The sequence below is a fragment of the Marmota flaviventris genome, chromosome 18 (assembly GCF_047511675.1).
Source record: "Marmota flaviventris isolate mMarFla1 chromosome 18, mMarFla1.hap1, whole genome shotgun sequence".
NCBI lineage: Eukaryota > Metazoa > Chordata > Mammalia > Rodentia > Sciuridae > Marmota > Marmota flaviventris.
Window position 1 is genome coordinate 8,963,801 of NC_092515.1, and position 27,672 is coordinate 8,991,472.

The 27,672-nt window shown below is 43.3% G+C and overlaps 1 protein-coding gene and 1 long non-coding RNA gene across 2 annotated transcripts in view; both read right to left on the reverse strand.

The window, feature by feature from the left end:
- Window positions 1-1,402: 1,402 nt before the first annotated feature.
- On the reverse strand, window positions 1,403-4,864 carry LOC114101068 (uncharacterized). Its single transcript, XR_003584214.2, has 2 exons — window positions 4,707-4,864; window positions 1,403-1,939 (listed from the first exon to the last, which is right to left on the reverse strand). It is a non-coding gene; the product is annotated as an uncharacterized lncRNA (long non-coding RNA).
- A 4,029-nt stretch (window positions 4,865-8,893) lies between these two features.
- The window catches only part of Sae1 (SUMO1 activating enzyme subunit 1), a 62,857-nt gene continuing 44,078 nt past the window's right edge, over window positions 8,894-27,672 (reverse strand). The window contains exons 7-9 of the mRNA XM_027945918.3: window positions 21,184-21,328; window positions 14,883-14,952; window positions 8,894-10,124 (exon numbers count right to left, since the gene is read on the reverse strand). Coding sequence (XP_027801719.1) covers window positions 10,032-10,124; window positions 14,883-14,952; window positions 21,184-21,328 — 308 coding nt within the window. The 3' untranslated portion in view covers window positions 8,894-10,031. The remainder of the gene's footprint in view (window positions 10,125-14,882; window positions 14,953-21,183; window positions 21,329-27,672) is intronic.

The window sequence follows — 27,672 nt, forward strand, 5'->3', positions numbered from 1 at the left end:
GGGGAGGGGTGGCCCAGCCTGTAAAATACTGTATATGCGCTGCTGTAGATACCGGAATGAATTTTCTGTACATGTTTGGTTAATTTTTTTTGTACATGATTTTTGTATGTTTCCTTTTCAATAAAATCAGATTGGAACAGTGGATACTCTTTCTGCTCGCCTTCCCCATAGCCTAGCATTAGACCTCTGCCACCACCTCTGAGAGGTGGGAGAGAAGCAGTGTCCCTGGCACTCACCCAGGTCAGGGCAGCTGTAACCCTAGCACACGAAGAATGTGGCCCAGTGCAGCCTGCCCAGCCTCCGCAGTCCTGACCAACTCCCTCCAAAGCAGAGCCCCTGGAGGTTGGGGCTTCAGGTTTCTCCTCATTTATTCCCAGGATAGAGGGTCTGTAGGGGCTCCAAATTTATTGAATGGATGAATGACCCATAATTTATTCAGAAGCACCACTGTCCTAAGTGCTGGGACACACTAGTCATGAGACAGACCTTCTTCTGGCCCCCAAGGAGGTAGAAGGTGACATCCAGTCAGGCACTGTGATCAGCCTTAGGCTGCCTCTCTGGCTGGAGGTGCAGGACCAGCTAAGATCAGCAGAAGCCAGTGTAGCATTGAAGTTAGAAAGGACAGTTCTTAGCCCAGACTTGGTGACACATGACTGTAACCCAGTGACTTGGAAGGCTAAGGCAGGAAGATCGCAAGTTCAAAGCTAGCCTCAGCAACTTAGTGAGAACTTGTCTCTAAATATGAAAAAAAGGACTGGGGAATAGCTCAGTGGTTATGCACCCCTGAGTTCAATCCCTGGTCCCAAATAAAATAAAAATAAAAAATTAAAAGGGTTGGGGATGAGGCCAAGTGGTAAGGCATCCCTGGGTTCAATTCCCACTACCACAAAATTTTTTTAAATAAAATAAACTGCAGGCAGTCAGGCACAGTAGTGCACACCTATAATCCCAGCAGATGGGGAGGTTGAGGCAGAAGGATCATGAGTTTTAAAGTCAGCCTCAGCAGTTTAGCAACCCTGTCTCAAAAATAAAAAGGGATAGGCTGGGGTTGTGGCTCAGCGGTAGAAGGTTCGATCCTCAGCACCACATAAAAAATAAATAAAACAAGGTATTGTGTCTAACTAAACTAAAAACTAAATATTAAAAAAAAAAAAGGGGGGGTGCTGGGGATGTGGCTCAAGCGGTAATGTGCTCGCCTGGCGTGCGTGGAGCACTGGGTTGGATCCTCAGCACCACATAAAATAAAAAGATGTTGTGTCCACCGAAAACTGAAAAATAAATATTAAAAATGTCTCTCTCTCTCTTAAAAAAAATGAGGGGAGGGCGGGGGACATGGGGATGTGGCTCAGTGGTTTAGTGCCCCTGTGTTCAATCCCCAGTACAAAAAAACTAAGAGATACAATTAAAAACCAAATGCTAAATTTTATTTGTTTATTTTGTGATACTGGGGATACAAACATAATTGAAATTCTAGAAATTATTCAAGTAATCCCAGAAGGCAGGGTAGGGTAGGGTAAACAGGAACAAAAATGGGAAAGTAGAATGAATTTGGGGTTTGCCAAGTTCAACCATGCCAATGCTTCACGAAACAGCGCTAAGAAGGGCAGGCAGCTGGGGGAGAGGCATCCTCTGCCAGGACAGGAGCCTGTGCCATGGCGAGGGCTGACCAGGGCTCTGGTGCTAGACCGGCTGGGTGTGAGCGCTCACTGTGCAGTCCAGGCCCTGGCTTTAAGTATGAAGCAAGAAGACAGATCTCAGGAATGATAAATACCCGGAGCCTGCTGTCATATCTTCTTGCCTTTCTTTCTCACTATTATGTGTTGCTTTTTCCTGTTCACTGCAGTTCCCACTGCACAGTAGCCCACGCTTACCATGGGGACACACTCCAAGACCCCCAGCGGATACCTAAAATCGCGGGCAGCAGCCTTTACATACACACCTAAGATAAAGTGTAAATTGTGAATTAGACACAATAATAGACTCAGAAAATACCTAATAAAATAGAACAATTATAACAATAAACTGTAATAAAGTTGCCAGCATCACTACTCTTATACTTTGAGGAACATACTCAAGAACATACTCTTTACTTATTATTAAGTAAAATCAGACTTACTTGAACATAAGTACAAGATTCTAAGACAGTGGATCTGATAACTGAGATGGCTACTGAGGGACAATTGGCGGCACATTTAATGTGAATATGCAGTGACTTTTTATTTTTTTTAAAGAGAGAGAGAACTTTTAATGTTTATTTTTTAGTTTCCAGCGGACACAACATCTTTGCTTGTATGTAGTGCTGAGGATCGAACCCGGGCCAAATGCATGCCAGGCAAGCGCGCTACCGCTTGAGCCACATCCCCAGCCCCATATGCAGTGACTTTTGCTTTAAATGGTCATATAAAGGGGCTGGGGATGTGGCTCAAGTGGTAGCGCGCTCGCCTGGCGTGCTTGCGGCCCGGGTTCGATCCTCAGCACCACATACAAACAAAGATGTTGTGTCCGCCTAAAACTAAAATAAATAAATAAATAAATATTAAAAAAATAAAATAAAATAAATAAATGGTCATATAAAAACCAGGAAAGGTGCTGGGTGTGGTGGCACATGCCTGTAATCCCAGCAGCTCCGGAGGCTGAGACAGGAGGATTCCAAGTCCAAAGCCAGCCTCGGCAATTTAGCAAGGCACTAAGCAACTCAGTGAGACCCTGTCTCTAAATAAAATACCAAAATCGAAATCAGGGCTGGGGTTGTGGCTCAGTGATAGAGCACTTGCATAGCATGCGTGAAGCACTGGGTTTGATACCTGGAACCATATAAAATTAAACAAATAAAATAAAGGTATTGTGTCCATCTACAACAACAACAAAACAAACAAAAAAAAAACAAAAAAATTGGGCTGGGAATGTGGCTCAGTGGTTTGAGTGTCCCTGAGTTCAATCCCAAGTACCAAACAACAACAACAACAAAAACAGGAATGTTAGTGCTCATCTGTAATCCCAGCGACTCAGGAAACTGAGGCAGAAGGATCATCACACATTTGAGGCCAGCCTCAATCTCTCTCTCTCTCTTTTTTTTTTTTTTTTTTTTTTGCTTGAAACAGTACAAATTTATTACCTTATAGTTGTAGACCTTACAAGTTTAACAGGGGTCTCACTGAGCTAAAATCAAGACTTTTGTTTATTAAATTAACTTTACAGTAGAATGCATTTTGACATATAGTATAGTCTCAGTATCTTAACAAGACCCTGTCTAAAAAAATTAAAAAGGGCTGGGGACATGGCTCAGTGGCTGAGCACCTCTGGGTTCAACTCCTAGTATTAAAAAAAAAAAAAAGTATATTTCTGGGGCTGGGGCTGGGGCTCAGTGGTAGAGCACTTGCCTAGTACTCGTGAGGCACTGGGTTCGATCCCTGGCACCACATACAATAAACAAATTAAATAAAGATATATATATATATATAAAGTATATATTTCCAAGAAATTAAGAGAAAAAAAAGGATTTAAAAAAAATTCTAGAGGATTGTCTTAAATCCTATAATATTTTATCTGAAACAAACAAATAAAACCTTTCTCCATTTATTTACCATTTCCAGTGATCTTTTACCCATCTTGAAGTTTCTAGTTTTTCCAGATATTATTTCCCTTCAGTCTGAAAAACTTCCATGTAGTATTTCTTGTAGTGTCTTTCTGCTGGCAACCAATTTTCTTAAGTTTTTCTTTTCTTTTCTTTTTTAATCTCAAATTATCTATTTCAACACCTTGCTGGATATTTTTACTGATTATGAAATTTCTGGTTGTGGCGCACCCTGTAATCCCAGCTACTCTGGGGGCTGAGAGAAGAGGATCACAAACTTAAGGCTAGCCTCAGCAACTTAATTGGGCTTTTTTTGTTTGTTTGTTTGTTACTTGGTATTGAACTCAGGGGCACTCGACCACTGAGCCACATTCCCAGATGCTGATGCTCTGTCTCAAAATAAAAAGAACTGGGGATGTATGTAGTTCAGTGGTAGAGTGCCCTGGGTTCAATTCCCATTATTAGAAGGGGAAAGAAAAAACAAAAAAAAAAAAACGGAAAAAGACTTGGGTGGAATTTGTGCATCAAAGATTAGTACCCTCCTTGGAGATCTCCTTTCCAGAATTTCCTCTTTGCTTTCCAGCAATTAAGATCACTCCAGCCTCCACCTTTGGTTCTGCACACCAGTAAGGCAACTGGGTTTCCACCTGAGTTTTACTCGGGGGCTGGACTGCATGGGTCCTCAGGTTAAAGTTGCTGAAAAATCAACCAGAAACCAAAATACTAACAACAACAAACCCACCAAAGCCAGGCGGTGGTGCACATGTGTAATCCCAGAGGCTTGGGAGGCTGAGTAAGGAGGATCGCCAGTTCCAGCTTCAGCAATGGCGAGGCCCTAAGCAACTCAGTGAGACCCTGTCTCTAAATAATATACCAAATAGTGGGCTGGAATTGTGGTTCAGCGGCAGAATGCTTGGCTTGCATGTATGAGGCACTGGGTTCGATCCTCAGCACCACATAAAAATTAATAAATAAAGGTGTCATCTACAACTAAAAAACTAAAAAAATATTAATAAGAAAATACAAAACAGGGCTGGGAATATGGCTCAGTGGTTGAGTGCCTCCAATCCCCAGTACCAAAAACCAGAAAACAAACAAAAAAACCCACAAAAAAACCCCACAAGATACTCACACAGTGTTGATCTCTTCTTGCAAGTAGCTGGGTTTTGGTTTTGGTGTTACTTTTGTTTAGAATGTCTAGTTATCTGCAGGAGGGTTCTCTGTTAGGAGTTCACTCCACTGTAGCAGACACATAACTACTCCTTCCTCTTCCTTTTTTTTTTTTTTTTTTTTTTTGGTGGCACTGAGGATGGAACCCAGAGCCCAGCACATGCCAAGAACACGCTCTATTGCTGAACCACACCCTCAGCCCTGCCTCTTCATTTTCATAGAACCAAACCTATCATTTCCTAAGACTAAAAGTGGAAAATTCCCAGCACCACCACCACCAAAAAAGAGGCAGACTCAGTTAGAGAAGGCCATGTTTTTGTCTGCCAAGTCCAAAGGGCTCCTAGAAAACAAAAATGAGGGATTTCAAACAAAAGAGGGGATATCTAAAGTCATCTATGTCTTCTCCTTTGGAACCAGGATGAGGCTCAAGGATCTCAGCCAAGCCACCACTACATGTGAACTCAACCTCTGGCAAGCTAATACCAAATTTGTTCTGCCTCCAAATGTTCCCATCCTGCAGTGCTTGCTTCTGGAAAAGGAAGACTTTCTCTTACCATTTATATACTTTTCCTTCCTTAAAAAATATGACTTTTGGGGCTGGGGTTGTGGCTCAACGGTAGAGCGCTCGACTAGCACATGTGAGGCCCTAGGTTTGATCCTCAGCACCACATAAAAATAAGTAAATGTACTGTGTCCACCTACAACTGAAAGAACCCCAGGGCCTTGCTCATGTATATGAATTTGTATGCTGTTTTTTGACTGTTTGTTTTTTTCAGGACTGGGGATTGAACCCAGGGTCTCACTCATGTTAGCCAAGTGCTCTACCACTGAGCTGTCTCCAGCCCCGTTTTTCTTTTGAGACAGGGTATTGCTAAATTGCTGAGGTTGATCTGGAACTTGGCATCTTCTTTCCTCAGCCTCTCATCACTGAGAGTGCCAGTGTGCATGGCTACATTGAGCAATTTCTTTTTCTTTTTAGCATTTTTACTTAAAGAATTAACTCAATTCCTACATATCTGAATACATGATGTGTTTTCCTCTGGTGCTGGTGATTGGATCCAGGGCCTGGAGAAAGCTTAGCATGCACTCTACCACTGAGCTACACCCCAGACCCAGAATATTATACTGACTTCACAGTGGGAGAAACTGAGGCACCAAAAAATACTTACCCAAGTCACCCCGATCAGATAGGTGGTGACTCCATGATTGAACCTGGCCATCTGGAAGGATTCCTGCTCTACAGTTATCAGAGCGACCTTCTTGGGAGATGTGAAAGTGGATAAAGCTAACATGTTCAGAAAGCATCTCTAGATTTTCTCCAAAATCCCGAGTTTAGTTGTAAGGTCAGCTGCTCCCGTTATGTGGCCAATATTGCGCTAACAGGCTGAATAATACAGTGGAGAGAAACCTCACTTCCTGGGTTTGTATATTGCTTAATGTTTTATAAGCTTAAGAACAAAACCCACCTGACCTTCTGGACGTGGCTGAAGGCTTCCCTCAGCACTTGGGGCTAAGTGATGTTTGGCAGGGACGTCTAGATCTCCGGATCTTGTAAAGGTAATACCCTAGTCTGCCCATTCTCATTAAGCTAACATGACTGCTGGGACACTGGGGACTTCCTAGTGCATCCTACATAAAAGGCTTCCCAATCTGCCCTTCTTCCATCCCTTATTTGTGAGATGAGGTGTGGTTTTCTTCTTTGCTATTTGAGTATAACAGCTGTGGAAGTTTATTATTTTTTTGTACCAGGGATTGAACCCTGTGGGAGTTGGGGTTAACCATCCAGCCACATCCCCAGCCCCCCCTTTAAAATTTTTTTTTAGTTGTTGATGAACCTTTATTTTTTATTAATATATGGTGCTGAGAATTGAACCCAGTGCCTCACACATGCCAGGCAAGCGCTCTACCACTGAGGCACAACACCAGCCCCCCAGCCCTTTTTAAATATTTTGTTAGAGACAGGTTCTTGCTGAATTGCTTAGGGCCTCATTAAAATGCTGAGGCTGGATTTGAACTCGTGATCCTGCCTCAGCTTCAGGAGCTGCTGGGATTACAGACATGCACCACTGTGCCAGGCTGCACTGCAAGTATTTTAAGATAGCAGGCAGGTAAGCGTGGAATTAAATGAAGGGCTGGGAATGTAGCTCAGTGGTAGAGAACACCTGGACTCACAAACACCCCCCACTACCACCACCAAAATGTAGGACGGGACTGGAGGGACTGAGAACTTGGGGACCGAACCTAGGAGCACTCTACTACTGAGCTACATCCCCAAACAGCTGGGAATACAGGCTGGTGCCATCACACAGGGCCCAAGACTAAGAAATCTTTATCATGTTGTAGTTTTGTACATTTGCAGGTAGTTTCCACCCCGACCTTAACAGTTTGAACCCAAGGACACTATCACCAAGCATCATCCCGTTTTTTTTTTTTTTTTTGGTACCAGGATTGAACCACAGGGGCACTAGGCCACCGAGCCACATCCCCAAGCCCTATTTTGTATTTTCTCTAGAGAAAGGGTCTGAGTTGCTTACGGCCTCGATAAATTGCTGAGGCTGGCTTTGAACTCAGGATCCTCCTGCCTCAGTCTCCCAAGCTGCTGGGATTACAGATGTGTGCCACCACACCCCAATCCGGCCCTTTTTATTGCCCTAACCTCCCAAGTAGCTGGGATGAACTTGTACCACCCCTCCCAGCTGCCCATGGTTTTTGGGTAGCAACTGTCCTCTAACACACTTTGAGGCTTTAATAGCCTTAACACTTTGAGCACTTGAGAGCTGGCTGCTATACACACCAGAAACATCAGTGTGGTGTAAGTAGGAACCTGGCAGCCCCAAAGACAGCTCATTTTTTCTTTCATTTGGATTCTAGCACCTCTGCAGGTCAGACCCTCCTTCCCAAGTCGGCGATATACCTTCCGGAGGTACTAGAAACCAACCACAGGTTGTGCTCAGTGTTCTGGAAAGATAGTGAATGTATTTTTATATTTCCATTTTAAGAAAGCAGAATATTTCTTGCCCAGGGCTGGCAACTTCAAGCACTGTCCCTCCTGCGCCCCAATTCCCAATTCTCTCTGGGTGACTCAATCTCTTGCCATTAAGAGGTACAGGGAAGAAAAGTTTGAAAAGCCTCAAAGATTGCAGTTTTGCTTTTAATCTGCTCAGGCCCACCTCCGCCCCCTTGTGACCAAGGCCATGCATTGCAAAGCCTTAACACTTTAAGGGTATAATTAGCTAAATATGTGAAAGATCCTGGGAGATTCCGGCAGCAGTGAAATTGCTGACCCAGCCCCATGAATAGTGTTAACGGTGCCCAGAACAGAAGCCCGCCCTAAGTATGGCTTCTGCTTCACCCAGCACAGGAGCAGGGTACAGAGGGCTGGGGAATCTAGTTCCTCTTCTCAGTGGAGACCAGATCTCTCCCACTGACCCAGCAAGACAATAACAGAACTGACTTGTTCAAATTGCAGACTATTTTACCTCGAGGAGGCAGGCAGGAGCTGGATCGAGATCAAATGGAACACTGGGTTGACGAGCAGCTGGTGTTCAAGGCGCTGCTGCCCCTTCCCACCTATGGTGTTTGCAGTGCAGTACCTAGGGGCTTTTTTTGCCCCTACAGAGAGAGGATGGACATGCCTGCTAGGCAAGTCCTCTACCAGAAAGCTATACCCTAGGGTTCCTTGATTTTGAGACAGAGTTTCACTAAGTTGGCCAAGGCTGGCCTTGAACTTGTCATCCTTCTCTACCTCTGCCTTCTGCGTCACTGGGGTTACAGCTGAACCAGGATGCTGCTTACCTTTCAACCGGAGGTCACCCATTCTTGCTCAGCACAAAGTTGCACAGAGAATCCAACAGAAGCATTGGCATCATCTGTTTGACTTCGTTTTCATTATCATTACTAATCTTTGCCACTAAAAACAGCCACTATTTAGCTGAATTATTCAACAGAAATCTGGGACCAGAAGCATGTACATGTTCTAGAATTCGAGCAAGCCAACTCTTGTTCCATTAACCAGGATAAGTGTGGTAGGAACAGTGACAGAGGGAGAAATCTGAGACACTGAAAGTGCATTAAGTGCTATTTCTTAAAACAGGCAATTGGCACAATCAGCCTGTCAGAAGTTTCTGAAGTGAAAGAAAACCACACGAATCCTAAGGCAAATAACTTTATTATCTTTCCTTATTAAAGAACCAAGGAACATGTAAAAAATATGTAAAACAGCAATAGATACAATTCCAGGGGTAAATGAAGGACTGATACAGCCCTTAAATACAAGGGTCTGTGCATACCAGTGATGGGGTCTGCCAATGGCAGAATCCTCCTCCCCAGACTAGGAGTTCTGCCGGGACCCAGGTAGGTATCTGCCTTTTTATTTTTTAATTTTTGATTTTTTAAAAAACAGTACTGGGTACTAAACCCAGGGACACTCTACCACAGAATTATAACTGGAACCCTTTTTATTTATTTTTTACTTTGACATGGGGCCTCGTGAAATTGCTGAGGCTAACCTTGAACTTAGATTCTCCTGTCTCAGCCTCCTGAGCTGCTGGGATTACAGGCCTGTGCCATCATGCCCAGCTTAAATCTACCTTTTTGAAACAAGCTCTCCCACTAATATTTAACTTAAAAGAGAACTTGGCAATATTTCTTCCCTTCCACAATCCAGGCTGGAACTTGACTAATCCCAAACTAAAACTAAAGAACTGCACACCAGACGCCACCTGTTGTTTTCATGATCTCAAACTCTGGAGGAAGTACATTCCGCCCGTCGTGTTTTTTCTAAGGGCACCTGTCTGAATTTGGTACTGTGGTTCCACTTGAGTGTCATCACTGGGCCTGGGCCTCATTCCCCACCTGAAGCCGTGTCCCTCTCATATGACACCAGATGGGGAACAAGCCTAAGAAGGAGGCAGGAGGCTCCACAGGCCTGAGGCTCCTGCAGGCTCTCCGACAATGCCCTAGAGGATGGGCTGCGCTTTAACAGGATGAGTATACAGATGTTAGAGGGGTGGTTTGAGGTGATAGCCCTGTGGGCAGCAAGCAGGCCTGTGGTGGCCAAAGGTTCCAAATAGTACTGAATGAACATGCCCAGTCCCTGTGCCCCTGCCCAGCAACTGCTGGCAATGGAAGCAGCATATCTGCACACCTCCCTGCCTGCAGGAGATGCTCTGTAGGAGTCCATGACTCCATTCTTCCCTGCTCCGGAGATGCCTTTGTGGAGGGAGGGGGAGGGAAATACATGTGAGCATGCTTCGGTCAATGTCTCTGGGGCTGCCAAGTCTTGGACTCACTTGGGACCCAGACACTCCACAATCCCATTTCCCTTCATGCCATCAAAAAAGAAGAAGTTGTTGTGAGGAGGGTCCCTCTGAGACAGAGCCTGGGGAGAAAAACAAAGAAGGTTGAGCTCAAGTGCTTTACCTACCTGCTACACATGCAGCACTGGGGACTGTACTCGAGGACTTTTTTTTTTTTTTTTTTTAGTTATTAATTATGTGGTGTTGAGGATCGAACCCAGTGCCTCACACATGCTAGGCGAGCGCTCTACCTCTGAGACACAATCCCAGACCCTCGAGGACTTTAAAAGTGATAAATGGAGGGGAAAAAACATACTTCTAAAAAATGAAATAAATGCAGTGTAGGGTAATTGTTCTCAATCTGGATTGACTGTACTCCTCAGGGGGTATTCTGGCAATGTCAGGAGGCAATTTTGATTGTCATTTCTCTTTGCTTTGTCTCTAGCCAGCTGTGTCCTTGGGTGGATCATTTAACCTCTGAACCTTACTTTCTTCATATATAATGAGTATTACAAGTTTATTAAGCTGGAGATCAAAACAGATGATGTACCTCAAATACTTAGAATGATGCCTGGCTCAGAGTAACGCCACGAGGCAATGACAGAAATAATTATGACCATTCAGCTAAGAAAGGCAGCACTGCATTCCAACTTTCCTTGGGCTGCAGGCTTTACAACTTGAAGGGACACATTTAACTGAAGGACACAAAGATGTAGAAGGAGGCTCCTTCATGAGGACACAATGTAGCTGCTCTCCCACAGGCCAGGCCAGGCCAGGCCAGGGCTGGAATCCAGAAGGCCCAGGTGATGTCAGCCAGCCACAGAGACCATCATCTTGTGGGTGAGACAATGCACATTTTTAAAATGGGGTCACTCCTTGAAGTCACATGCGGAGTCACACATGTACATACATTTTTCTAAGAAAAGGTTCATAGGTGATAGCAAAGCTTTACAGAGGTGACCTCCTTGAGGAAGTCAGAACATCCTGAAAGGCTCTCCCTTCTTTGGGGGGGCAGGGTTTACCAGGGATTGAACCCAGGGGTACTTAACCACTGAGCCACATCACTAGCCTTTCCTAATTTTCTTTTTTTGGGACAGGGTCTCAATAAGCTCCTCAGGGCCTTGCTAAATTGTTGAGGCTGGCTTTGAACTTGAGATCCTCCTGCTTCAGCCTCCAGAGCTGCTGGAATTATAGGCCTGTGCCATGGCGGCTGGCTCGAATGGCTCCTCTTTGAACTATGCTCTATTCCCTACACTGAGAACCATTCCCATTCTGTTTCTTCAAACTATATAAAATGGGGGCAAGCAGATACTTGATTATTCAGCCAAGCAAAATTTGTTAAGCATCTACTCTTTTCCAGGTACTGCCCTAGACAGACATTACAGACACTGAGAAGGTCCCTGCCCACAGGGAGCTTTGATCAAGAAGAGGTCTGCTTCTCTAGGTATGCACATAAATGAGCAGATAAACAACATCTACCTGCTAGTTTCTGGTAAGGATGAAATGTAACCAGGCTTGTAGCATGCCTGGCAACTAGGATATTCTCAACTGTGAGCTGTTCTTACTAAGGGGGCCGGGGGTCCTCTGTCAATGGGTATGTGGCAGGTGGAAAGGCCTAACACCACACTTGGAATTCCTAGACCCCTGAACCAAGTTACAGGTTATCAATACCGGCCTTGAACTCCAGAGTTCAAGCAATCCTCCTGCTCTAGCCTCCTGAGCAGCTGGGACTATAGGCATGTGCCACCACGTCCAGCTTAATTAACTTTTTTATGTGTGTGTGTGTGGTACTGGGATTGAACTCTGAGCCTGTGTATTCTATTAAGTGGTCTACCACTGAGCTCCATCCTGAGACCTTTTTTATATTTTGAGACAGGGTCTCATTAAGTTGCCAAGGATCAGGGCTGGGGTTGTGGCTCAGCAGTAGAGTGCTCACCTAACACATGCAAGGTGTCCCTGGGATCAATTCTGAGCACCACATAAAAATAAATAAAGGTATTGTGTATAACTACAAATAAAAAATATTAAAAAAAAATAAAAATAAAAAGTTGCCCAAGATGGTCTCAAATTTGTAATATTCCTCCAATGAGCTTCTGTAGTAGCTGGGATAGCAGGAGAGTGACACTGTGCCTCTCTTGGTCCATTTTAACATGGAGCCTGGGATAGTGGCTAGGCTTTCACTACCACCTCTACTACTATGGGGATGGAGACCTGCTATAGGGACAAAGGAAAAGCAAAAATAATTTTTAAAAAATTTTTGTAGGTGCTGCAGTCAAACCCAGGGCCTCAAGCATGCTAAGCAAGCACTTTACCATTGAGCTACTTCTCCAACACTCCAAGAATGACTTGGAAGCATGACATGACACCTGTATCTGGAAGCATGTGACAAAGGAAGAAGTGAAAGACAATCCCAAGGGGATAGACATCTACCTTTGCCCTCCCGTTCCTAATGCTTACTCATCAGGTGCTGAGATGATGGCCTCAACTTGCAGGACCCTCTACAGATGGCTGAGGGCAGGAAGGATGGTAAGTGATGGGGAGCAGTGGGGACAAGAGACTGGGGGGGGCCCTGGGATGAACCCAGGGCAAAAGGTAAAGTGCTTCCCAGCAGGACAGGGTAGGAGGAGATTCCAAACACACCCAGCAACCAAGAATGCAGAGTACTCTGGCTATCTGGGATAAACAGAAACAAGATGCTGGGCAACAGCTGTCCCCAGCAGGCAGGAAGGAGGGGGCAGCATTAGGACTAAGATGCACAGAAGTCACTGCAAACAATGAGGTCAAGGCCACCTGCCCTCACATCCACTCTCCACCCCACAGGAAAAAAAACAGAGAGCAGCTTCCCAACAGACTGGACAGAAGCAAGGCTGAGGACCAGGGCAGGGCTCGGGTGGGGTGCCGTGGAGGGCAACACCTGAAGCCTGACTGAGTGCTCAGAAGCAATCACAGAAGCCAGACTGCCTGGCTCCACCACCTCTATTTTCTTCCTTTTTTTTTTTGTTTTTTTAGTTGTAGATAAATAAAATGAAAGTAGATAGAAATGTAGATAGATAAAATGAAAGAGATGTGTGTCTGTCTATTTTTCTGTGGTGCTGAGGATCAAACCCTGTGCCTCACACGTGCAAGGAAAGCACTCTACCACTGAGCCAAAACCCTAGCCCGTCCTCCACCTCTTACCTTGGGCAAGAACCCCACCTGTTGTACCTCAGTTCTTCCTTTACGAATCATGGATCAGTAAGGCATAATTGTAATCCTGACTACTCAGAAGGTTGAGGCACGAGGATTCAAGTTTGAGGCCAGTTTGGGCAACACAGTGAGACCTTGTCTCAAAATAAAAAGTGAAAAGGGCTATGGATGTAGCTCAGTGGTAGAGAACCCTGGGTCCAATCATCAGTACCACCTCCCCTAAGTAAATAAACAAATAAATCAGTGATCACAACTGCTTCTGCCTTGTAGTACTTGGCAAGTGGGGAAGTGGGTGTGGCCATAGCACACTTCTCTTCTCCCCCCTTTGAATCTTCTCAGCCCAGGACATAGAATTTGATTGGATTTGGGCAAAAGTAGAATCTAGTCCAAAGAGAAGAACAGGAAAGACGGGGGGGAAAAAGAAAAACACCATAGGAAGATATGTGAGATTGTCCAATTGAAGCCAATGTCTGTAGAGCAAATTTACAGACTCCAAGACACAGTGGTGAGAGCTGGGTCTCCAACTGTCCTTCTAAGCTCAAATCTGACATATATATGAACAGGGGGAATCATTTAGCCAGGCGTAACTTTGCCCCATAAAAGAAAAGGACAAGTCGAGCGTGGTGACAAACACCTATAATCCCAGGCACTCAGGTGGCTAAGGCAGGAGGATCACAAGTTCAAGGCCAATCCAGGGTGAAACCCTGTTAAATAGAGAGGAGCTGGGAGAGCTCAGAGGTAGAGCACTTGCCTAGCACTTGTTCAATCACCTGTATGAGGAGAGGGGAGGAAAGGGATGGGATGGAAAAATCATTACTGCAAGTCCACCAACACAGGCAAGAAGCTGTGGGAGGCAAAAGAAAGAAAGAAAAGAAAATAGTAGTGATGCGGATCAAACCCAGGGACTTGTGCACGTTAAGCATGCATTTTGCTATTGAGCTATATATGCCAAGCCCCCCAAAAAGGCAAATTTAACACTGCCAAATAGCAAGACCCCAATGGAAATGAAATATATTTTGAAAAATGCTATGGTTTTGGCAACCCAAATATTCCAGAAGAGCTAAAAAGGCTGTACTAGTTATTGGCTATGTGACCCCTCAGGAGACATACCCTTTTGGTGTGTGGGTTAAAAAGGAGGAGTGGGTTTGGAATGGTGGTGTGGCTCAGTGGTAGAGCCCGTGCCTTGCATGTGAATGCCTGGGCTCCTTCCCCAGAATCACAAACTGGAGAAAAAAAGAGGCGGGGGCTTCGATTCATGGTGATGTATGGAGCTTAGAGCGAAAGTTTTGGAGTCCCTTTTTCTGAGCTTCAGTGTCCACCTCTTACATAAGGACCACAATGATACACATTGCACACAGCTGTGAGAAGAACTGGCAACTACACTAAGCAGAAGATACCAGCAGACACCTCCTTGGTTCTCTCTGAGGTCACATATACAAAGTCATCATGCCCCTTCTTCTGCTCCATTGTGACTTTTTTTTGGTACCAGAGATTAACTCCAAGGGCACTTAACCACTGAGCCAATACATCCCCAGCCCTATGTCAAGACAAGGTCTCGCTAATCTTCCAACTTGCAATCTTCCTGCCTCAGCCTCCCAAGTCACTGTGATTATAGGCATATGCCACCCATGCTTGGCTCTATTGTGACTTTTTACCTTCACAATTTCCTGTGCCAAGATCCCTCCAACCACTGCACACACTGGGGCCATCTCGGAGAAGCAGTACCTAAAAAGAGAGGACAAGTGAAACGCAGCACTGGGGAACAGGAGGGCTGATGTGATATCTGGAAGAGTTCAGAAGTGGGTCCACTGGAACAAACACATCCCACCAGGAAGAACCCATTCAGACAGCGGTTATCAATGCTGGCATCTAGGCGTGGAAGTTAAATCTGGCCCAGGGGTTGTAAATGGCCGGGAAAGACCTCTGTACTTTGGGAGGCAGGAATTCTTTCATACACAATTTTTTTTTTTTTTTTAAGTTAAAGGAAAGACTATATCTGTGCTTCCTAAAAATAAGGTCTTACAAATATGTTTCAGTACCCTGGTCACATTCTCACAATTCTCCTCTGACTATAATGGGCAGTGGGTTCTATATGCTATTCCCAAACAAATGCCAGGGAGGAGGCCTGTGTTAACATGTAGGAAGCATGGGAAATTTGGGGCCTGAAATTAAAGCACATGGCAAAATAACGTTTTACAACCCAAGCAGAAATCACCACTTCTGGAACAGGATGGGGCATCCACAGGACAATTTTTTGCTATTACTGTCACCTGGTACTTCAAATCACTCATCCTGGAAATTAGAACGTACTCACCACCTCTCCCTCCCCAAAGGGAGCATGATTTGCCAGCTCCACCCCTCAACACAAAGGTATTTATTAACTCAGAAAACTGGGACACGACAAGTTACAGGAATCATCCTACCACCAAGGAGACCTTTGCCCTTTCTACTTAGTTGCATAATTCTTCAAGACATTTAAATAATTACACATGTCCAAACATATAATTTTAAACCTAAATATCAACATTTGTTCTGCAACATATTAATATATATTTAAACTGTTCAACACTGCAATCATGTATTTTGACAAGGCTATACAAATAACTCCTAAAAAGGCAAAGATTGGCGTAATCTCAGCAACTTGGGAGGCTGAGGCAGGAAGATCATAAATCGGAGGCCAACCTTAGCAACCCAGTGAGATCCTGTCTCAACATAATTTTTTTTTTTGGTTACAGGTGGATACAATGTCTTTATTTTATATTAATGTGGTGCTGAGGATCGAACCTAGTGCCTCACACATGCTAGGCGAGCGTGCTACCTCTATGCCACAATCCCAGCCCTCAACATAAAATTTTAAAAAGGCTAGGGGTGTGGATAGTGGTAGAGCTGCTTACCTACCACATGCAAGGCCCTGGGTTCAATCCACACTTAAAAACAAAAATATATCAATGAAACAAAACAAACATAGCTACAAGAAAGAGAAATCTAAAATGTGGAATAAGGCAACCAGCCTCAACACCTTAAAAAAAAGAAAAAGTATCAGATAATAAATATTTTTGGGCTTACAGACATATAGTCTCTTTTATATAACTTTTTTCAAGTCCACTGACAGTATCACAACTACTATATAGATGATATGCAAATAAGTGTGCTAATAAAACTTTATTTATAAAAATAGGTGGCTAGCCAGTTTTTAATCTGTATTCTGGATTAACAGTAAAAGAAGCAAATGCAACAGATGAACTTTTATGAGATTTTTTTTTGGTACTGTGGATTGAACCCAGGAGCAATTAACCACTGAACCACATCCCTGGCCCTTTTTTGAGACAGAGTCTGCTAAGTTGCTTGGGGGCCTTGCTAAATTACTGATGCTAGCTTTGAAATTGTGATCCTCCTGCCTCAACCTCATGAGGCTGGGATTATATGCATGAGCTACCATGCCCAGCCCAAGGAAACATTTTAAAGACCCTTATATTTCTTTTTTTGGTTGTTTTGTTTTGGGTATGGGTGTTGAACACAGGAGAACTCTACCACTGAGCTATATTCCTAGCCCTTTTTTAATGTTTTATTTTTCAGACGGGGTCTCTAAATTATTAACACTGGCTTTGAATGTGTAATCCTCCAACCTCCAAAATTGTTGGGATTATAGGCATGTGCCACCATGCCCAGCTCCTTCATACATATTTTTTAAAGTGTTTCCTGAGTAGCTCATACTTTTTTCAATTCTTCTTGCCAACAATGAATATTACAAGTAATTTTTAAAAAATTCACAAAGGATTTTGTTCATCTGACACATGATACGATATAATGGCATCAAATGGTCAATGCTTTTCTTTAGGTAATGGAATTATGAGTGACTTCAATTTTCATCTTTATGATTATGCTATAAAATCTGATTTTCCTATAATGAACTGGCAAGTTATTTATGTAATTTTGTGGAGGGGGAAGTTTGGCTTATTGTTTATGGTGTCAGGGACTGAACCCGGGGCTTTTTGCATGCTAGGAAAGCATCTACCACTGATCTATAGTCCCAGGCCTACTAACATAATTAAAAATAATAATAATAATAATAATTAAGTTATCAATGGACCTTAATTTTATTTATTCACATGCAGTGCTGAGAATTGAACCCAGTGCCCCACATATGCCAGGTAAGTGCTCTACAATTGAGCTACAACCCCAGCCCAATAATCTTAAAACCAGTAAGTGGGAGTATAGCTCAGTGGTAGAGTATATGCTTAGCATGTGTGGGGCCTTAGATTCCATCCTTAGCACCAAAACACCCCAAAACCAACCAAATAAAATACTAAACAAATCATTAAGTTCACAAATATTTTGTGATTTCACTTATATGAAATATTTAGAATAGTAAAAATAATGGTGGGGAGGAGGGAAGAATAAGGAGTTAATAGTGAATGTCCTTAATGTCAGTAAACTGTACACTGAGAAATGGTTAAAACAGGGCTGGGGATACATGTGGCTCAGAGGAAGAGCATGTGCTTAGCACGCTTGAGGCCCTGGGCTCAATCCCCAGCAATATAAAAAAATAAAAATAAAAATAAGTGTAATGGGGGCTGGGGATGTGGCTCAAGCGGTAGCGCGCTCGCCTGGCATGCCTGTGGCCAGGGGTTCGATCCTCAGCACCACATACAAACAAAGATGTTGTGTCCGCTGAAAAATGAAAAATAAATATTAAAATTCTCTCTCTCTAAAAAAAAAAAAAAAAAAAAAAAAAAAAAGTGTAATGGTTTATATATATCTTATCACAATAAAAAATTTTTTTCAACATACACTACAAACATGTTATATGGTACCAGGGATTAAAGCTGTGCTTCAGCACTGAGCTACATCCCATGATGTTAATTTATTTTGATACAGGGTCTCACTAAGTTGTCAAGACAAACTTTGCCCTTATACCCTTCCTGTCTCATTTTCCTGAGTATCTGGAATTACAGGCATGTACTACCATGCCCAAAGAAGAATTAGAAGCAATTAAATAACTATCAATAAAATATTGATTAAGTTAATGATCATATATCTAGAACACTGAAACTTTATGAAATACAAGTGACAGGCTTCTGTGTTTGTTAACATAAACAGCTCTGTGATATGCTGGGAAAGGCTATCAAGGAGCACAGACAGTAATGATCCATTTTGATATTAAAAAAGAGAAAATATAGCCAGGCATGGTGGTGCACACCTGTAATCCCAGCAGCTCAGGAGGCTAAGACAGGAAGATTGCAAGTTCAAAGCCAGCCTCAGCAATGTCGAGGCACTAAGCAATTCAGTGAGACCCTATCTCTAAATAAAATACAAGATAGGGCTGGGGATGTGGCTCAGTGGTTGAGGGCCCCTGATTTCAATCCCCAGTACCAAAAAAAAAAAAAAAAAAAGTGTGTGAGAGAGAGAATATGTATGAATAAACAAAGAAAATCTGTGAGCCTAGACCCTGAAATCTTAACAGTGGCTAGATTTATAAATGGTCCTTTTCTTCCATGTTATACTTTCTAGAAATGGGCATCTGTTACTTTCATAATCAGAAAAGCAATAAAGCTCTCTGAAAAGAGAATAAATAACGTAACATGAAGGAGACTGCCAGCAACTCACAGATGAAGGAAACAGAGACTTGTGCACAGTCCTCCCTGCACGGAAGCAGCGCCGGGCAATTTGTGAGGGTGGCTCAGCTGTGAAGCAGCAGCTCATTTCCTTGCCAGCACCCCCATCACATCTCAGGTCATTTCACCTGAGACAGGCTTCAAAAGGCCACCAAAAACCTCTTACTTAGAAAGCAATAGAGTGGGAGCTCTCAACATGTGACACCTAGATTTAGCTTTTTTTTTGGTAGCATGAATTGAACACTGGGGCTTTACCTCTGAGCTATATCCCCAATACTTTCGAGACAGGGACTTGATAAGTTGCCAAGACTGGCCCTGAATTTGTGGTCCTTCTGCCTCAGCCTCTCGATTTGCTGGGATTACAAGTGTGTACCACCATTCTCATAGAAACCTAGACGGGGGGAAGCAACTTCCACGAAGAAGATAGGCAAGGAAAGACAACACTGGGGCAGAAATTCCCAGCCAGCAGCTCCCTAGGCTGTGGCTAGTCTTTTCTGGAAAGCAGGGCCTTTGAAGAACTATGCTGGCTGGCACCACAGAGTCAGACAGCTCACCACTCTAGACACCCAAAGTAGTCCCTCAGCTGTGTACACCTCACAGCCCAGCACGAGACACCAGGTGTGCTGGGCTGGCTTTAGCCTGCCGCTGACTTCCTGGGTGCATCTGTTTGAAGTGAAGCCTGTCTGACTCAGTTCCCTCCTTCTGTGAAGAACAGAGTAGACTTCTCTCTGTGCTTTTTTTTTCTTCTTTTTAAAAAATATTTTGTTTTTAGTTGTAGATGGACACAATACCTTTATTTTACTTATTTATTTTTATGTAGTGTTGAGGATTAAACCCAGGGCCCTTGCACATGCTAGGCGTGAGCTCTACTGCTGAGCCCCAGCCCCAGCCCCTCTCTGTGCTTCTTATACAGCATTTTTTCCTCCACTAAGACATGAGTGCCTGGCTGAGTTAGTGAGAGACAGAGACCCCATCCAAGCCTGCAGTGCCATCAGCCCTGACTTCATGGTGCCAACGCTGCAGAAGCACCTTATGTAGACTGCTGTCGAGTTTTATACAATGGCCTTTTTTTTCAGAACTCTATAGGTAGTTTAGAAAGGAGGACACACTAACTGACTTTACTGTTAACCTTGTGAAAAGACTATCTTTTTCAGACAATTTCATCATTTAAATAAAGAGGAAATAATAACATACAATTCTAAGAGACTGATGAGATAATTCAATGCAGTAACACAATAGGTAAAGCATATAGTCTTCAATATCAGATGCTACTGGTAATAGGTACAGAAATTTGGACTAGTCACTTAACTTCTCTGAGGTTGATTTCCATACCTACAGAACGCATTGTTGAGAAGACAGAGACAGTGTATAAAAGCAACTACTAATGCCTGGAGTGTGGCAGCTGCTAGATAAATTGTAATGGATGACAGCTATCATTACCAGTGCTACAATCCAGGGGTGCAGCAAAGCTGCTGAAGCTCCCAGAGACAAAGAAAGGGAACTAGAATGGGATGATCCCAGAATTGCTTTTAAGGAGTTCATGATTTAGCCACCACGTGACCTTCTCTAACCAAATCCCAAGCCTGACTGTACGTGAGCAAAAGACTGGGGGACCTAAGGTGAAAATGCCTCAGTGCCAAAGATTAGGGTGCTGAGAACATGGACATCTTGGGTGGTGGATACACAAATTGACAGGCTAGAATGGTGGTCAAAGTGGCAATTGTCTACCAAACAATGAACTGCAACTTTGGACCCATAAGTTCCCCTTCCCACTCACTCATCCTGCAGCTGTACAAGGTCCCACACTGAAGCATCATGTGAGAACAAAACCCTGAACAAAATTCCATCAAGCAAGTGATTGGTTCACTAACACTATATTGGAAAAAAGGGAGTAAATTATGCACTGATATGAAAATGTCTCCCAAGAGATAAATGTATAGTGAAAATCAAGAGGTATAATACTGTTACTAAAGCTGCCTTGAATTTCAAATCATATAAATAGATCTTTACATACTGTCAAAAACAGAACCCGCAGGGCCAGGAATGCGGTGCAGTAGGAGAGCATTTGCCTAGCATGCATAAGCACTGAGTTCAACCCCCAAGATCATTAAAATAAAAAAAAAAAAAGAAAAAGATAAAAACAGAACATGTGCCTCTTTTACTTTTTATCTACTATTACACCAGTGGAAAGGCAGAGGCCTATAGGAGTTAGCAGAATGTGGCATAGGGAGCTTTCTTCAGGGCTTTGGAGGTCTCTATAAAGAATCTCCCCAAACTAAGGCAAACACGGAAACCAGGTGTTTCTCCATCTGAGCCAAACTTGACAAACACTGAGACGAACCTGACGAAGTCGTCGGGAAGCAAATCAGGATTAACACCCAATGAGTCAAGCACATCGTTTCGTATCTGGAGCAGCAACTCAGAATCTTCCCCATAGGTGTCAGAACTAGGATCTCTTCCTTTATCCGTGCGGAATTTCAGAAGCACTGACAAAGGGGAAAACAAGAGTTTATACACACAGTCTTCTCATAAGGAACATTCACGGATCTCAACTATCAAAACAAGTCTTTTTTCTATAGGAAGCAGTGTGTTAATTAAAATGTGGACCACATGAGCTGATGGGAAGGGGCTGAGCATTCTCTCCTTGGCAGCCCCCAGTCTGCCCCTCCCCATCCCTGCTCCACCATCACCCCCAACACATTAAAAAAATACCCATAGCTCCACCTCAGCAGATGGCTGCAGAGATGGACAACAGGGAGGTATTTTGAGATACCTGGAAGAGGGGTACCCAGAAAAACAACAGAGGAAGTAGAAATTAGTTGGTCTTATTGCTCATTATGTATTCAAAGCCCAAGCAATCCTCGTTGGTCTCTTGTACCTGCTTTATGATACACTGTAGTGACTAGTAACTGCACTTTTGGTGTGTTTTGGGGGGGATGCTGGGGATTAAATCCAGGGGTGCTTCACCTATGACCACATCCCCAGCCCCTTGCTTTTTATTTTGAGACAGGATCTTGATAGGTTGCTTAAGGCATCATTAAATTGCTAAGGCTGACCTTGAACTTGTGATCCTCCTGTCTCAGCTTGCCATGTCACTGGGATTACAGGTGTGTGCCACTATGCCCAGGTCCCTTTTTTTAATGAAGTGTGCTGGATGTCTCTACAATTTTGTTCAGATGACTAAAGAACTTGGAAAAGTTGTTACTGCTATTGATGCATAACATACTGCTGTTATTGGTCTTTTACATTAACATATTACAAATATATCCACATACGGAATATAAAATATTAATAAAAACAATCTATGTGTAATTATACTATATTTTGAATATATTATAATTATACATAATTTGAATTTTTGAAAACTTCAGCTGTGCTGTCAACTTTGGAGAAAGTATCCTGGTTAACAGCCATACTGGTCTACAAATGTTACATTTAGTATTTTTTTTCCACTTACACAATAGAATAATAGGGTGCAAAAATATAAGGGGGTCTGACACCATCTGTAGGGCGGTATCAAGTTGAGGCTTCCCTGAGGATGCAACAAGTGAGCTCCATGTGTGCAGAAGCTTCCTGCAGAGGGCAAAGGTCCTATTATGACCAGAGGAGAGATCAGGAGGGAGGCACGTATTCTAGGCATTAGTTCAAACTGCTGCCTTCAGCCAGAAAGGCCAAATACTCAGACTGACTCATCGCACAGACAAGTCTCTACAAACAGAACCTCCCTTAATACAAAAACTATGTCAACCTCTAGAAATGGATGTTTAAAGGTTGTAAATAAGTTGAAAGTTTCCAATGATGGTGTTGAATAAGAGCTACTGTGTATGGAGACACCAACAAGGCAAGAACTTTCAGTCTAAGCAAAAAGACACAGACAGGAGCAGGATACTGATGATCTCAATGCAGGCATCTGCTACCACTGCACGTTGTCCTGTGTCCCCTGCATGCCAAATGCAGAGACATTCTTGCTTTTTGTGTAATCCCAAGACAGAAGGTCAGCTGGCTGTGAACCTTACCCCCAAGTAACACTTTCTCCTATAATCACAAGGCTATTTCAGACGGGATGTGTAGGCATGGGAGTGAGTTTCTTTTTTCTTTTTTGGCACTGGGGATTGAACTCAGGGGCACTTGACCACTGAGCCACATTCCCAGCCCAATTTTGTGTTTTATTTATGGACAGGGTCTCACTGAGTTGCTGAGTGCCTTGATTTTGCTGAGGCTGCCTTTGAATTCGGGATCCTCCTGTCTCAGCCTCCTGATCCGCTGGGATTATAGGAGTGCACCTCCATGCCCAGCTTGGGGGTGAGTTTCTAGGTGCAAGACCTGGGCGTACTTTATACTTCTTGTTCTCTTCTACAAGGATACAACTTCCAGAACCCTTACTACTTCCTAAATACTTGGCAGTCAACTCAAATCCAATATGGATCCTGGCCAATACTGTTCCACCATTATCCAAGTCTACCTTCTGACTCTGCAGATGAGTTGGTTATATCCCAATCTGCAGTATACAAATACATTGAAATAAGCATTTGGGGTCTGAGAAAAGACTGCAGTGGTGGCAGTTACTCAATTTGCAGCAAGACTTTTCTAGCATTGTCCCATTATACAAAGACCTCCAGAAATCTGCTAGTCCACCCAAACCAGAATACTCCAGTTGAGTCTGAGAATGCCAGCTACTATTTCTGTCAATGACTCCTAAGACAGGGCAACAAGATACAGCACTGCTATTAGTGCTGCCCCAACAGATGATAGAGGCAAAGACCACCCCAGTCTGATTGTACCACACAATCCTAGGCAAAGTGGCTTAGTGGAAACCAAGTGAGGATGCTTGCTTTCAGGTGTCTGGAATAATAGCAATAGAAGCCCCAGGCTGGTGGCCTCCCATACAGATTCTCTCATTTCTGGGTCACTGGGACAAAAGCACTGTCATAAGGGACCAAGAAATGTAATTTTTTTCAGCCTTCACCACAATTTTTTAACTTTTAGTTAGAAAGTATAGCTCCAGGAACCAGGTGTGGTAGTGCATGCCTGTAATTCCAGGAACCCAGGAGGCTGAGGCAAGAGGACTACAAGCTTGAGGCCAGCCGTAGCAACTTAACAAGGGCTTAAGCAACTTAGAAAGATATTCTCAAAATAAAAATAAAAGCCCAGACTGTTACAATACTTGTTTTGTACCATACATTACACTGAACACATTTCAAATATGAACACTCAGTCATAATCCATGAGATCAGTAAGTATCATCACCAACCTTATAAATAAGGAAATTCAAGTTCAGAGACATCAAGAGACTGCTTACTATAATTACTAAGAAGTAGTAAAGCACAAATGTAAATGTGGACCTGCCTTCTTCCATTAGGGAACATAGCACCAAGGGTTTCAGTGGTCTAGCTCTTTGTCCTCCACTTCAGAACCCTCATTTGAGCACATTTTCGTGAGATGCATTTTCCAGATTGACCTGAACTCTCACAATGGGAGCATTCATTGAGACTATTAGTTCAGTGGGTGTACAGTGGAGGTGACAGTGACATAAAATCTTGCCCGTCAATCTTCAGAGAATAAAACCAGCTTCATCTCAAAGATGGCACTAAGAGAAAGGGTGAAGGGAGGCAGCAGCTGGCCATGCTGGTTCTCTAGGCCCCTGGCCTGTTCCTGATGCAGTTTGTGTGGATGAGGGCCAGCAGGCTGGTACCAACCACATACCTCACTAACCACATCTTTAGTGCTCTCAAGGGCCACTGGGAAAGGGTCCAGTCGGTCAGGTCACTTACTTGCAGTAAAGCAAACAGAAGCCGTCTTTTTCACTCTTTTTCTAATGCCGGCCCTCCAGTTAACAGGGGTGGAGGGGGCAGGAAGAAACCCATGTTCTAGAAGTGTAGCAGTCCCAGGACTGACCCCAGCCCCTGGTAAGTTCTTGCTTATTAAATTCTCCTTCGTTTTGCTTTCTGCAGCTCCCTAACAGACAGACACAGACACATACACATCACTGTTGACTCTGTATTTCTGAAAGCACTTCCCCACCAGTTTACACATTATAAACCCATTCTGTTAAGATCAAACACTGTCAGGGATGGAAAGCGGCTGTGCCAAAAGATGACTCATCAAATCGTATCCAAACACCGCACAAAATTAGAGTTCCAAACTTGATTAACTTCATCTGAACCTTTTAATTAACTCAGGCTGTTGGAAGTCCAGGGGTGGGGGGTAACATCATTGCTGGAGATGATGAGTATGTCTCTGCTTAAGTTCAGGACTTGCCCATGTAGTGGAGAAGACAAATGTTGAAAATGAGAAAACAAGTACCTTTTCACATATGGACTGTATGTACATGAATATATCGCCACCTTTGCAAAACTGTTTGAACACTCACATTGATATCTGATCCAAATGCAGAACACCAGATTAGTGCTATTTTGGATGGCAATATTAATAATAAATGTTTCTTTCTAAAAGATTCAAATATGTGATTATAGGGACTGGGGCTGCAGCCCAAGTGGTAAAACTCGTGTGTAGCATGCATCAACCCCTAGGTGCCACAAAGCACCACAAAAAACAATTATATTATATTCAATGTAATAAAAAACTAAGTGCAAAATAACCAAACATTTTAACGGGGGAAAAAAAGGGAAAATGAAGTAACAGTGTCATGAAGTAGCCCCAAACACAACTGCTGCCCTTCAAAATGGCTCAGTTTAGGTGGGGACAAGGCAGAACCTCCACTACAACCTCATTTACCTGACGGATGCCTAGTGCTTTTCTGGCTACAAAAAATCCTTGCTTGGATCTTTCCCTCTGCCCAGTTAGTTCAATTCGTCGGGACTCATTATTTTTAGAACCAATCTGGAAATGTGTTCCACTCTAACTCAGGCTCAGTGGAGCACACCTGTAATCCAAATAATGCGAGAGGGTGACGCAGGAGGTTCATAAAGTTTGAGGTCAGTCAAGCACCACCTGAAGAAATCACTCATCTGACTGTGTTACCAATGATTCAGCTGTGAGCTCTGGACAGGACACTCAACTCTTGCTGCCCCATGCACCCGAGGGTGAGGCACCATAGGTCCAGATGGCTGGCTGTCATGTACCCCTACTATAGGCCTTCCTTGGAGGAGGCTCTTAAAAAGTATCTGCTGTACAAGAAGCCTCAACATTTGGTGATGAAGGAAAAGCAGGAAAGAGGGTGCATAGTAAAGTGACACAAGAAGATCTTCACAAATCCACAGCAGGCTGCTCCTTTACTAATTCGACTGCTTAAGATATCAGAATGGTTCTGTTTCTTATCAAGTATTAATGTGTTAGTCATGGAAGCAGCAAGAAAAAAAAGACATACATATCTACCCACAAGAGGAAAACAAGAAAGAAATTCAACCCAGAAACGTTAAAGTACATGTGCACATCACAGCACAAACACATCCTGAGCACCAGGGCCACTCAGTACCTTGATCTCTTTTCCCAGGAAATTTACCTCCCTGGCCTCCCCCAAGACTTACTGTATAATGCCCCTTTTTGAGCAGTAAGCCCTCCCACCTGCTATGGTTTTAGGTAAGTGTCCCTACAGGGCTCATGTAATAAAGGGTTGGTCCATAGGTTGGCTCTACTGAGAGGTCAACAAGTCACTGAGGGCATACCCTTGAAGGGGATGACATAACCAATTCCTCCCATTCGATCTCTTTTGGTTCCTGGCCATGAGGTGGGAAATGGTTCTGCTGCATCATGTACCCCCACCCCCCCATTATGTGTGGCCTTATAACAGGCCCAGAAACACTGAGGTCAACCTATCATGGATTGGAATATCCAAAACTGAGAATCAAACTAAGCCTTTTCTAGTTATAAGCTGACTATCTTAGGCATTTGTATCAGTTACAGAAAGGTAACATCCTACCCTTTTACCTGCCCAGTGAACTTAGTTGATGACATCATCACTTACCAGAGGAAGACAGGGAAATACACTGATTCTCTTAGTTCCATCTCATTCTCAAATTTCTGAAAAAATGTTGTGGTACCCAGATGAAAGTTGTTTATGCGGAAAAAGGGGAGTATTCTCAGAAATGACATCAAAACAAGATGCCATTTTCTGTAGAACATAATTAAAGACTGAGATCACTCAGGCAGAGGTAACTGCACCATCACACAGAGTTGAGGGGAATAAGAATGAACCATGTGGAAACACAGTATTAAGGATTTTTGCAAAAGGTCATGGAACTTGACAAGTGATTGAATTATACACAAATGTTCACAGCCATGCTATTTATCACAGAAAATGTAGAAATAATCTCATGTTCAATAGTAGGATAATAATATAGAATATCCTAACAGAATATATTATTATTCAGCTACTAAAATTATAGTTAATAAGTTTTAGTCACCTTTTCCCCCAACACTTAGGTTAGATTACATCACACACACGCCCTATATTCAGAATAAGCTCTACTATGTAAAATATGAAAGAACGAAGTAGGTACAACTATTACCTCATTTTGAAGAAGTGAAAATGAAGTGTAGGAGAGGCTCATGGCACAATGAACTCTCAAGTTACTACACAGCCAAGAATACTGGCACATGCCTGAATCCTAGAGACTCAGTAGGCTGAGGCAGGAGGATCACAAGTTCAAGGCCAGCCTCAGAAACCTAGGGAGACTGTGTCTCAAAGTGGGAGAGGAGCTGGAGATGTAGCTCAGTGTTAAGACTGGCCCTGCACTGGGCACAGTGGTGCATGCCTGTAATCCCAGCAGCTAAGGAGGCTAAGACTGGAGGATCACGAGCTCAAAACCAGCTTCAGCAACAGCGAGGCGCTAAGCAACTCAGACATTATCTTTAAATAAAATACAAAATA